At 42.5% G+C, this 13,764-nt stretch overlaps 1 protein-coding gene across 1 annotated transcript; it reads left to right on the top strand.

Moving 5' to 3' along the window:
* Window positions 1-307: 307 nt before the first annotated feature.
* On the top strand, window positions 308-12,403 carry tnk2a (tyrosine kinase, non-receptor, 2a; the record flags this gene model as incomplete). The annotated part of the gene is made up of 19 exons (XM_080514749.1): window positions 308-431; window positions 1,403-1,565; window positions 1,665-1,735; window positions 2,148-2,357; window positions 3,027-3,176; window positions 3,549-3,644; window positions 3,761-3,942; window positions 4,062-4,188; window positions 4,345-4,491; window positions 5,132-5,226; window positions 5,880-6,074; window positions 6,280-6,371; window positions 6,523-6,567; window positions 6,650-6,885; window positions 8,547-8,750; window positions 8,830-9,461; window positions 10,258-10,396; window positions 10,981-11,076; window positions 12,272-12,403. Exons 1-19 carry the CDS (start codon window positions 330-332, stop codon window positions 12,401-12,403), a joined length of 3,114 nt encoding a protein of 1,037 aa, XP_080370875.1. The 5' UTR covers window positions 308-329.
* Between the last annotated feature and the right edge of the window lie 1,361 nt (window positions 12,404-13,764).

Below are 13,764 nucleotides of genomic sequence, written 5' to 3'. Positions count from 1 at the left end.
ATGAGTCAGCAGGGAGGGAGAGCAGCAGTGGGAGGGAAGACGGAGCCCGTTTATAGATAGACAGCTTTAGGTGATACGGCAGGAGAGGAGCAGGAGCAGGAGGAGCGGCGTCGGATGCCTCCTGGTGTGCTCGTGCCCCTGTGTGTGTGTGTGTGTGTGCATGTGTGCATGCGCGCATCGATTGAGCGGAGAAGGTCATGGAGCCGAGGGGAGATTAGCGAACTAGAACCGGAGCCGGCAGAGCTGACGCCTCCTCTGAATAGCACAGAGCGAGAGAAAGAGCAGCGGAGCGCCGCAACAACAAAAAGGAGGAGAGGAGCGGCTCCAGCATGGGGGAGAGCTACATGTATCAGCGGCTGCCCTACGCCAGAGGAGAGGCGGGGGAGGGGGAGGACGAGGAGGAGAGAGACAGGAGCGCTGGACGACAAATGGTAAATTCTCAAGTTGTGGATCACGCGTTTGCTGCATATGTTCTCGCTGTGATTTGCGACGTGTGCATGGCTGTGTTTCCCTGTGATTCCAGGTGCCTGTGATTGCATCACTGGGTTGAGATGTACGCATCGTGTTTCACCTGAATCAATTCTGTGTCTCTCGAGTTCTTTGGGCTATTTCCCTTAAATCATTCACGCGTCTCGTGAATCCATTTGAAAAGAGTAAATCACAGGGAAAAAAAACAAAACCCTGGTCTAATCAATGATGTTAATTTCCATGAAATAGTGGTTAGAAATTAAAACCTGGTTATGACACCAGTGCGTAAATACCAAAGTCTTTACAATGTATAATTCACCGCATAATCTCAGAAATATGACATTTTAAAACGTGTTATTTTTAAAGTGATCAATGTGAAAAAATATCTTGGGCGTTTCGGGTGGCCCGACGGCAGACCATCATAATCTTCCATGAACATGTTCAAAATGATCAAACAGCAATTCGTGTCAGAACACAAACTTACTGCATATACAGTAGTTACACTTAGTTAGAATGGTTACACTTAAAACAGGGTTTAAAATTTTGAATGTGTCATCATCATCATCATGTGTCTGGAAAGAGCAACAGATTTGAATTAACTTTATGAATGATGATGTTTGTATCGCACTCCTCAATAAATGGGTTCCACATGTTGTTATTGGTCATGAAAGCTCAAAAAATTATAGCTTATTTAAGTACTTCACTAAATTCTGAATAACCCCTTTAGGTCTTTATATTTTGGGTCTCATACAGACGTTTTTCTTTCTTTTTTTTTTTTCAAAATTCAAACAACAAAGCAGAAATAAGCTCGGCTGTCTTGTTCCAGCTATTTCCAGCGTTGAACAAAGCGAGCAATAGTATATATTAAGAGTTCAGCAAGTATCTGAACTGTGGTCGTGACATTCCAGGTAAAACTGTGTGTGACTATGTGCAGATGCAGTGTGAGGAGGGAACGGACTGGCTGCTGGAACTACTGACGGACGTGCAGCTGCAGCAGTACTTCCTGCGGATCCGCGATGACCTCAACGTCACGCGCCTCTCCCACTTTGACTATGTCAAGAATGAGGACCTGGAGAAGATCGGCATGGGGCGCCCCGGTGGGTGTTTTGTGTTTTCATGAATTTATCCAGATTGAACTCTATATACATAAGAGTGCGGGAAAAAAGTTGACTGAACGTGTGATCGTGTTGGTTCAGGTCAGAGGAGACTTTGGGAGGCAGTCAAAAGGAGAAGAGCGCTCTATAAACGCAAGTCCTGGATGAGCAAGGTACATCAAACCCTCCTTTCTTTGACAGCACAACAGGATTTTGTACACAGACCTTACTTTTTAATTAAAACCATCAAAAAGCCTTTCTCTCATCTGAATTCACTCTATTGCCGAGCTCTTTCTTTCCCTTTAAGGGTTCAAGATGTCTTATGCAAACACTTTAAAACAATATATGAAATTCACATGCATCCTTGTCTAAATTCTGCCTATTTCATATTCTTTCTTGGAGGTTGGCTCCTCATATTTGGGAAAGCAAGTCCTCTGTGTGGCACTGCTCTCTCTGAATTCTGTACCATTGATCTTAACTCTCCTCTGCAATAACCTCTTCATCATCCTCAAGTCCGGTGAAGTCCTTACAGCTTCTCTCCAGAGTCTTCTGCAGAAAGGAAACGGTGTTACCTGTAACCTGCAGGTGTTTCCAGTGAAACGGCCAGATGCTGACAACCAGCAGCCCCTCCCACAGGGGGCCTCATCCGGCGCCACGTCAGCCAACAGCGACGTGGCGCCGGCCTCCCTCACCTGCTTGATCAGAGAGTCGGAGTTGCAGCTATTCGAGCGGCTCGGAGACGGCACGTTCGGCGTGGTGCGGCGAGGCGAGTGGACCGGACCCAACGGCAGAGTGGTGAGACGAGAACAGGCCGTAGATTTAGGCAGGAGAACCTCAGGTTGTTCTCAGTTCCTCCTGCCAGGAGGTTATATTGATAGGTATTTCCTATACATAAAAGTATAATAGAAAATGGTCGGCCAATCAATTTGAAACTCAGTGTAACAGAGTTCTAAAAGAAATAAATAAACATTGCAGTTGTATAAGCTGTTAATGACTTGACATTTAGAAATTAATCCAGCCCTTCAAAACAAGTCTATTATTTCAAAATGTCAGTTAAGAGTCTATGATTTCATTTATGATGCAGTTTGCATGTGTGTGTGGGCAAGTGACAGTCGTGTTTTTTTTTTTGTATTTAGCAGTTATTGTGTTTGAAGCATGTAAAAATGGCTTATATATTATTGTAACTGTAAAGTTACTCTTATGTTTAGAAGGTTTTGTTTTTTTGCTGTTTATGAGATTTCTGCCGGCCCTCCAATTGGGAAGCCCTCTCTTTTGAAGGATAAAATTCAATATTTTAGATTTCAACAATTACATTTTTTCACAGCCGTGATTGAAATTGCAGCTCTCGATTTGGTTTTATGCATTTGCAGTGATTCATTGATGGTGCACTCGAAAGGATATGGTTCTGATGTCGGTTACTGTGTAATTATTAACTGCTCTAATGACTCCCTTCTGTGTTTCTAGCTGTCTGTGGCAGTAAAGTGCTTGAAGGCTGGCGTGCTGGACTCGGACGGTCTTGATGATTTCATCAGGGAAGTGAATGCAATGCATTCGCTGAGCCACCAGAACCTCATCCGGCTGTATGGTATCGTCCTCACGCAGCCAATGAAGATGGTAATTGACAGATGGACATTCCCCGTTTAAGCATCATACAAGCTGTACACTTTGTCTGGAAATGAAGAGACGCTGTCTTATATTTGTAGACAGTTTCCAACATTGGAGGGTAGTTAAATTTATATTTACAGCTCCAACAAAGACATTTGTGCCAAAGCAAATGTTTGGATCACATAATCGTTTGTATTGACTCCAGAAGAGAAAACACATAATGCTCTCTGTCACAAGAGTATTTTATATAGAAAAAAGAAAAAAGAAGAAGAAAAAAAGTCTCATTGTCTGGGTTGTTGTGAATATATAGTAAAGACAATAATGTAGCACATTACATTTAGAGCTCACACTCTAAAATGTCTTGTTGGTGTTTTCATGTAGGTGACTGAACTGGCTCCCCTGGGTTCCCTGTTGGATCGTCTCAGAAAGCGCCAGGGTCACATCCTCATCTCCTCGCTGTGCAACTACGCTGTGCAGGTCAGTAAGAAAGCAGGAGAAGATGAAATAATGCTTAAAAATGATTATCGATGTTCATACTTATCCCACCAGCCACTTTCCATGGAATCCATACTGTCCGTGTTCTGTTTGTGCAGGTGGCGTGTGGCATGTCTTACCTGGAGCAGAGACGTTTCCTCCACAGAGACTTGGCAGCCCGCAACGTTCTGTTGTCCAGCAATGACCAGGTGAAGATTGGAGACTTTGGCCTGATGAGGGCACTGCCGACACACACTGACCAATACATTATGGAGGAGGGCCACAAAATCCCTTTCCCATGGTGAGGACAATGTAGTCTCTTTAAAAAAAAAAAAAATTTGAATTTTTTTCCCCTTGTTCTGTTGACATCTTTGCTGTTCATTTTTATGTATTTCTGCTTACTTCTTCTTTTCTCTGGAGGTGTGCTCCAGAGTCTCTGAAGTCTCGGACTTTCTCTCATGCATCTGACACCTGGATGTTTGGTGTCACTCTGTGGGAGATGTTCTCCCACGGACAGGAGCCATGGATGGGCCTCAATGGAAGCCAGGTGCAACTTTCTAAAAGAACTTTCAATAACTTTCAAAATAATAATAATAATAATAATAATAAAACAAACAAAAAGATTTGTGCACGTGCATTTTCCAAAAGACCTTGTGTTTCGAAGCAGCTGCAAGGCTTAACAATATCATTCTTGTCTCTGCAGATCCTCCACAAGGTGGACGTGGAAGGTGAGAGGCTTTGCAAACCAGACGACTGTCCTCAGGACATTTACAACGTCAAGCTGCAGTGCTGGAGCCCCAAACCTGAAGACAGACCAACCTTCATCGCTCTCCGAGACTTTTTGCTTGAGGTAGCACAATCAATTTAGTAAAAACTAAACCTTTACATATAGTTAAAGAAGTTCTGACATCCTCATTTATGGGGTTGTGTGTTTGTTTTTTTCCAAAGCGCAACGAGAATGTGTTTTCTTTACCACTCAGATTCAGCCTTTGTGTCTTTAAATCTTTCCTTTCCTCTGATTGGCCGGCTGCCACAAGGCTTGTTTCAATAGTGGTGACCTACATGTAGCATTTAATGCTTCAATACCATAACTGTAATTATTTGACAGAAAATATGGGAAAGTAAACAAAACTTCATGTTAAAAATGTCTGAAGCATTAAGATTCAACATGGTTACACTGTTTATTACGCCAGGTAATGCTGTGATGCTACAATTTCAGAGCATAAACCATGACTGACAAGATCAGTCTAATAAAACTTCAAAAAATATATATATTTTCACCGCAGTAATTTTACATTTCTATCCTTCTAAATCTGTCCATCATACCAAAAACCTCACACTCAGCATTTGTGCACAAATAAGAAAAGACATCTCTGTTGTGGTTATAAAACAAACACACTTGAGTGAAAGGAAATTGAAATAATGTATGCTATGACTAAAAGGTGCCTCTAATCCTGCCCGTGTGTGATGATGGTGTGTGTGCTCTGCAGGCCATGCCAACAGACATGAGAGCTTTACAGGACTTTGAAGAGGAGGACAAGCTCCAGATCAAAATGAATGATGTCATCACAATCATTGAGGGAAGGTCAGTGTGTGACGGTTGACTCCCTTCTCCAAAACACCCGACTCAGTGAATCAATAAACACTTCAGAGACCTGAAAATAACGTGCTCCTCATTCAGAAGAAGGTGTGATAGCTAAAGGTGAGAACGGTGTTTGAATTGAGATCTCCTTCAGAGGAATCTGTAAATTTTTAGGTGAAAAAATATTTAACACTGGTGGATAAGTCAGCTATGCACAGTGCTTAATCTGTCTTTTTGGATTATAATTTGGAGTTCAGTGTCTTGCTCAAGGGCACTTTGCCATGCCTATGTCCCGCTCTACCTGCTGAACCCCATCCGCTCCAATGTTGGCAGTTCATAGTTTGGTTATGGTTTATAAACTTCAGAGTGAGACAGATAGTAAATACAGCTGAGTTTAGAGTAGCATGGTGTGTGTTTCAGAATGGAGGTCAGTGGTTCAATACAAAACAACAAGTGTGTCTCATTTAAATGTCCTTTGCTTTGTGGAAAATTAATTTAATTGTACACACCGTTTCTTGCTTAATATACAGGTATGGCCTGATTATACTTTGTGTTTTGTGTGTCTTTGATAAATATTGTGTGTGTAACCAAATTAAAGCTTAAAGTTTGCCACTTTTAATTTCCTAACTCATTTCTAAACAAACGCTAACCCGCAGGGCGGAGCACTATTGGTGGCGAGGTCAGAACAAACGCACGCTGCGTGTCGGCCAGTTCCCTCGTCATGTGGTGACATCGGTTGCCGGCCTCTCCGCCCACGACATCAGCCGACCACTTAAACACTCCTTCATCCACACGGGACACGGGGACACCGACCCTCACCGGAGCTGGGGACATGCAGACCGCATAGACAGGTTGATATCACACCTCTGTGACCAGTGTGAAGGAAGAATGCTTTGCGTGATTGTCTTTATTGTATCTCTCCACCAGAGGGCAGCAGAGTACCTTGTGTTGGTCAACAGATTCTTCATCGTGTGGTGCAAGAATAAGACATTTGTGGAAGGATTTAAAATGCTTTCAACTTTCACCGACATACAATGATTTCCTATCTTTCCTCAGTCTATATTTGGGGAATCCCATGGACCCGCCGGATCTCATGGGAATCGATTCAGGGACCGCAAGACCGACCAAGCTTCCCAACCGAGCCAAAAGTACATTCATCTATCCATCTTGATATGTTTTGTACATATGAATGCATTATTTAGGCTTTGTTTGAACTTTCTAACATATAGATAATTGCATTTTTTTATCTGATAGTCACATACTGTGAATCTAAGTTAAATTGTCAAATCTCTCTATTAGAACAGCCACCTCCTCGTCCACCTCAACCTGCTGTTCTACTCAAGAGTAAGTTTCTCCTCTTTCTGTGCTCATTGGGATTCAAACACTTCCTGCTGTTCTGTACTCACGCCGTTAAACATGTGTACAGAGCCGTTCTACGATTCAGTGATGGACGATTACGAAGACGAGGATGACACGAGCACCTCGTCGGGCCTGAAGCGGCTCGGAGTGTCACTGGGTCTGAAGCTCCGACCATGGGAAGGGTCCGGTGTACGCTCAGCCAAAAGTGAGGTGTCACTTATCGACTTCACCGACGACAGTTTCAGCTCGACCACCCCGTCTCCACTCACTGAGACGCACCAGCCAGATGAGGACACACTCAAGGTAGATAATGATCTCATCCTCACTAGATATCCTATCATCCAGATAATAGACTAACTCATTGGAAAATTTATTTGATTGTGTTCTCTTGAATTGGTCAATTCATCACGATGTCCTAGGAGCAATGGTTTTTCCTAGGATAGTAATGCTTTTGTTTTAGTATGTTCTTTTGTTTTGGATTTTCTAAATATTTGCACTACAAATCACTTTTGAGTGACATTAAAGGGTGCAATCGTTAGTTTGTTGACATTTTGTGGATACCATTGTTGAATGAAGTGTTTTAATTTTAGTTTATTCATTTCAAAACTATTAACAGTGAAGATGTAGCAGTTCAAAGGTTTTAAAACACCTTCAGACTGCAAGCGTTCTCCGACTGATGTTTACAATAGACGATGTAAAAAAGAAGGAAATCTATCGACCCTGTATTCTCTGCGGCATTTGGAGTAGAAATTCCATAAATAACCCATTTCTTCTTGAATGCACCTCAAGTGGGTGCAGTGTGATGGATGATTGGTGCTCATTGATCGGTCATGAACACATTCATGCCTTAGTGGTCCACTGTGGGGGTTTCAGAGTAATCCCACCTCATAGCATCAGCCTGCATTCAACAAGCTGTGACTAAAAGCTTTGAAGTTTGGGCTTCGCCTCAGGAACAGAGCTGCTTCCACCTCTGCATTACAGAACACTACACAATGTTATTATCATTTTTCTGTTTGTGTGTTTGTTCTTTGTATGATTTTATTTTTCAGTGTAAAGTCATCCTGGGGGCAGTAGTAAAAAATGTGATTCAAAGTGGTGTTATAAATATACCTGATGATCAATATAACAGTATAAATATTTATAATTTACTAGTTAATAATCCAGCAATGGGATGTTGTTGCATTAATTAGATGAACTATAATACACAAAGCTATCAAGTTGCCCTGAAGTAAACATTTTTAATAATTAAATTTTAGTTGCGTTCAAACAAAGTCTACACTGTGGAGGCATCGTCTGAGGTCTTGCTTCTCACAAACTCACTGTTTCCTGGACAAAACATCATTAAAAGTGAAACTCCAGAGACAAATCTTCACTTCAACCATGTGGGTGTACCCTAAGATTATAATAGCTACAAGTATAAAAGCTCTGCCATAAACACGTTCTGTGAAGTGTAAAAATTTGCCTCAATCAATTTAAAGTCATTGCAACCTAAAGCCACTCATAGGTAGATAAAAACCTCAACCATAAAAGTGAATATTATAAGTGGGACAAATGTATTCCAGAGCAGTTAGACAGGAAGAAATAACAGAAGTTATGATGTGAGTTGCACTACAAGTGCATCTAAGGTTGAACGCATGTGTGAATAAACACCAAGTTGACATAAAATACAATTCCTGTTTTCATATTTTCTTTCTATATTTAAATGCTAACAAATCCCCGATTTGTAGCTTCTGAAATGACAATAGCTTTGCTTCTTTCAGTTTGCTGAAATCACATCTTTAAGACAGCTATATGAATTTGTAAGCCATATAGTATTACCAGAGAATCTGTAAGGTAGGCTTTTGCTCATAATTCACGACATGATAATACTGGGTATTGGTAGAACAAATCAGGCAGCCGGCATATTGGAGTTGCCTGTATTGTTTTAGTGGCGTTCACTGTGGCTCTTGTGCTGACCTCCCCAGGACACGCCCTCCATTCTGGACTGGCCTTTACCCCAGCCGGCGTACGACGAGGTCACCACAGAGCTGGAGGGCCAGTCAGAGGATCAGGAGGTGCAGTCTATCAACAAATCGGCGTCTGAGGAAGACTCAGCAGCCCAAGGCAGCGGCATGTCGGGCCGGAGCGAGTCCCAGTCAGCAGACCTCTTCCAGGAGCTGCAGAGGGAGGTAGAGTCAAGTGAACTGAACATGGTCAATTCAGCCAACACACATTTATATGTACAATAATGTTTCTTTGCTCACGTAGGTGATGGTGAAGCTGCAGGTTCCCATGGCAACCGGCCGCTCCCTCCCCTCCTCCCCCCTGCCTCTTGCTCCTGCGGGCCCCCACCGACAGATCTACCTGCCTCCCCCCTCACCCTCTTCCACCTCCTCCTCCATCGTGTCCTGTTTCTCGGACCGGCCGGTGCTGCCCCCTCGCAGCCCCGTCCCGCCCCTGCGCCCTTCCAAACACAACCTCAGCGCTCGGCCCAGTCAGCCGCAGGCCCGCTCCAGCTCCATCTCGCTGGGCGACGAGGATGACGTGCCCCCGCAGATCCCGCCCAGAGATCACGCCTTCTCGCAGCCAGGCTCCCGCTCCTCCTCCCCCCTCCCACTGGTGCCACCACTCTCCACCACCCCCATGGCCCTGCCACCACCTCCTCTCTCCGTCTCCCCGCGCCGGGCCTGTGGGCTCCTGGGTCCCCTCCTGTCTTCCAGCAGCACGTCCTCCTCTGCTCCCTACTCCTCCCGGCTCTCAGCACCGAGCTCCTCCTACACCTCCACCTCCTTACTGGAGCCGCTGTCCTTTCGTGAAGGCCGCACCCTGTCCTCTCTGATCGACAGCTCTCAGAGCTCTGCTCCAGCCCCGCTGCCAGAGAGACCCGCTTTTCTGGAGAGGTGAGACTTTTCAACTCTCACACTGAAAGACCCCGCTGGTATTTGAACCTACGAGGCGTGAGTGCAAACCACTGCGCCCCGCGGCCTCGCCGGCAATACAAAATCACAAAGTAATGTTGTTGGACTGTTTGAAGAAACCTGGACTGAGACTAGAGACTTTCTTGTGCTCACCACGACACCAGTGTGCGACCAGATCATCGAACTTGTCAGTTGACTGATTGATTATTCAGCCAATTGCTTTACACCACAGGCTTTGTTTTAGCACTTCTGTGCAAAGGTTTGTGAGATCAAAGTTGGATTTTAATCTCATCGCAGTCAAATTCCTCATCAGTCATAGATCACAACTTGTCATCAACAGCAGGGAAGCTGGAAATGTTTTAAAATGGATTTTACATAGGGTATATGGAGCTTTTCCATTGCTTTAAAAGCTTTCAAATCATTTCACTCTGCTCATTACATTCACGTAACAACAGTAACAGCAGTCATGCAAGGTGCTCCATCCATCCATCGGATCGATGTAGCCTTTAGTTTCTTGCTCAAGGAAGCTTCAGCATGTGAACCGGAGCTGATGGGGACTCGAACCTGCAACCTTGGACTGATCCACAGCTGCACATTTTATGACAACTTCTTTTAAGGATGAATTTCAATATGTAGTTGACTGTTTGTTTTCATCTCATACCAGGATTTATTCAGTGCATCTATATAATTTGTAGTTTTTATTCACATATGAGTGTCAGTGTCTGTTCCTGATTACTTTACTTTTGCATTATTCATCATATTTTGATTTCATGTCCAGATACGGAACAGCCAACATGGCAGCAGTCAAACCCATGATCCAGCAGCAACATAGCGGCGTCAAACCAAACACTTCCTACAACAACAACAACGGGCGGGCTGCAGCTCCCAGCATGCAACAGGGGCAGAGCATCACACAGGTAAAAGAGAGCAGAGGGAGATGAAGTGTGTCTGTAATAGGGATTATAATTGAATGCCACAGTCACTCATCATTAAACATCATTGCACGAGCATTTTACTATCAGTAAAGCTTTTATTTGCTCCCAAAGCAATTTGTATTGCTTATTTGTATGTTTTGTTGGTCTCTAGGCCAAGACAAGACTCAATAAATTATTATCATGATGTTTCAGTTGACCCTGATGTGTATGTGATTGAAATGGAAGTAAAGAAAGTGTGTAAAGTTGGTTTTGGTTTGAGTTATTATTCCCCTTTTATTGTCAAACCTCGTCCACATATGAGCTGCTGGTTATCTTGCATGTGGTTATTGTTCGAAGTAATCAGGTCTTGTGTGGAATTCTGATTTGTTGAAGCGATCAAAGGCAAATCAGTGCCCACCAGCAGGCCTGCCTTTTTATGTTTTCATTCCATTTGCATGTGCAGACATTATTCCGTCTCTTTGAAAAAATGCGACGCGTCTTACCTTTTAGTCCACTTTCTCTCCATGCGGCAAACAGTCCATATGTCCAGCTGTCTTTTCCTTTCTCAGTGCGTGTTTGGTTTACAGGTGCAGGGAGCGGTACACGGTGTGACGACGGACGAGTGCCAGACCGCTCTGCAGCGCCACCACTGGAACGTCCCTCAGGCTGTGAACTATTTAAAGGTAATAGAAAGGGCTGGACAAAATTCGATGGCATTCAATAAAAGATGGCAGAGCACTCTTGTGACATTCCACAGCAGTATTTTCCCACAATAAATCCCTTATTTTTCATAAATAAACTTTGATTCCACTTAGTAACTCAAACTTGACATTCATTATGAAACTAATGAATAATGGTTAAATTGGGCAACACAGAATCACAAGTAAACAAACAGCTCCTGCAGGGCTTATCTTGTGTGATAGATTGACTTTTCCGAATTAACTAAACTTTCCTTGTTACAGGATTCCCTGTAATTGTTACGAAACTCCACAACACATTCTTCTTGTTCACCTCAAACAGTCTCTTTAATTGTAAAGGGAGATTCTAGTGATTTCTCTTGCTGGCAAAACCTTGTTTGTACACAATGAAACTTGTTCTTATATTTAAACCTTTTTTTTTATTAAAATTCAGAACATATAAACTATTAAAAGGTTGATATGTTTTTCAAAATGATGGCCTCCTGTTAAAAAATAGGAAAAGCAATTGGTCATATTAAATTTCAGTATATTTAGGAGAAAAATACCCCCCAAAAAATTATGAAAAGTGAATAAAGGCTTGAAGTTCTTGAGTTTTGTGTTGGGCATGTGGAATATTTAGAAGCCTACCAAGTAACCAAACCTATTTGTTATTTCTTCATATTTCTTCACAAGTTAACTCAAAATTATAACTGAATATATGATTGAACTGCTGCACTAGACATTGATATAAATATGATTTGGGTTTTGCAAATGTATGAATATCTGATCACTTCTGATTCAAACATCAGTTTTGTTTTGCCTTGATGAAACTATTGCTTATTTGTTAAACAGTCTGTTATCACACAACATTTGAGCAGTGATGCTACAAAGTCTAATAGGTCATATAATAACTTTATTTATTATTGTTTGACATTTGATTTTTGGGTTATAAATTATCTAATTAGTGTGATCTTAATTGCTTTTACATTATTAAAGTCATTTCATTCAGGGCCAGTGAGGCTATTTAGGCCATATAAAAATAAGCAATATTTACTACCTCTGAGAAGTGAAAGAGGGTACAGGTAATTCTCAGGTCTTAAGTGACTGCACATACAAAATATTTCATGTAAACAAGATTGAATGCTAGTGAGACAAGGTGGATTTGTTGACGTGCCTGAAAGACCTTCCTTATCTGTGGCAGGTGGAGCAGCTGTTTCGACTTGGTCTGCGTTCAAAAGGCGAGTGCGAGGAGCTTCTGCAGCGCTGCCACTGGGACCTGGAGCACGCCAGCACCGCCATGCTGGACACGTACGGACAACGTCGCAATAGGTAGTCAACAGTACCTCAGGCACATCAAACTGACTAGAGCAGGAAAAAAGAAAACGCCCACTGCGATGTGATGAAGATAATGACACAGCTGCTCCCTTTGGCTGTTTTACAACTAAATTTCCTCAACACAGCGACAGATATGAGTTTCTGTTTTATTATACCCATTTGTTGAATATTGCTATTTGTCCTGTTTGTCTGGACCTTTCCCGCATCATATTATTACCAGCATCGGTGAATTTAAGATTTGATTTCATCTAATGTGAGATTCTATTGCTGATTTTAACAGATTGGATATTAGTTTTTTGATCAGTCCACATCTGGTTGATATAAAAGAAATCACTTTTATTTGCTTGAAGGTCATTGAGATGAAATGTGGCTGTTTTGTTGAAAGTAACATTTAGTCGTGTGGTATTAAAAAGTGAATTATGTCACATCATGGTCAGTTTGTCACCAAGGACTTACGTTTTATGCCAAAAGAGTGTAGTGTATTACCCACATTTATGGAGTTGGGATTTGTAATCGACACACAGGATGTTCAAATTTCTGAACGTGTTGATATGACATCGCACTTTTTCCCCAAAAGCGTCTTGTGGAATTTTCTTCATGTTGGCCAAAATGTGAGTGAAAAAGACCTTCAATCTCCGTCTGAGTGTTTTGTGACAACAGAAAGTCATTGGTGCCATTTAGTGGCGGCAGCACGTTTCCGAAAGTCTGAGAGGTGTTCAAGGACAGTTTGAAGTGTTGGTCATCTGAGATTTCACTACAGCTGTGATCCAAGTTTAGAGCTGGAGAAACGCAGACTCCAAAAGAACTAAACAATAAGAGGTTTTTCATACACAGCCTTTGTCATGGGGCAGCTATGCACACTTCTCTGAACGTGAGCTCCCGTACTGTTAGTTATTCAAAAATGACCATGGAAAAATGGAGCTGAACTCCAGGACTTCCACCGTACAACCACAGGAAAGAGTCCCCGATATGTCACACTATATTTGTGGCATGAGGCTGGAAGTTATCTTGGAAAAACCGAAGAACTCACTGCACATTTGCACTATTCTACAGCCACAAATATGTGAAGCAACATTATTCAACAGTTTTTAACGAGATGAATGAAAGATTAAATAGTGTTTATTTGTTTTTGAACCTCCAATGTTTGGAAAACAAGTGTGTGTTGTTCAATTTTAACACTTGGAGTAGCTTTAATGCGAGCTCAGCCGCCTCTGCTCGCCGCTACATGTCACAAAGGGTATCCAAGACTTTGCCGCAAATTGTTTGTCCTCAGCTGTGCCGTTATCCATGCTCTCATATCCAGCAGTCTTTTTTTTAAAGATTTCAGATCTCTTTGTCCCACCCGAAGCGTCTCAAATG

The sequence above is a fragment of the Blennius ocellaris genome (genome assembly GCF_963422515.1).
Source record: "Blennius ocellaris genome assembly, chromosome: 19".
Classification (NCBI taxonomy): Eukaryota; Metazoa; Chordata; class Actinopteri; order Blenniiformes; family Blenniidae; genus Blennius; species Blennius ocellaris.
The sequence above is the reverse complement of the archived record's forward strand: the minus strand, read 5'-3'. Positions and strand labels throughout refer to the sequence as shown.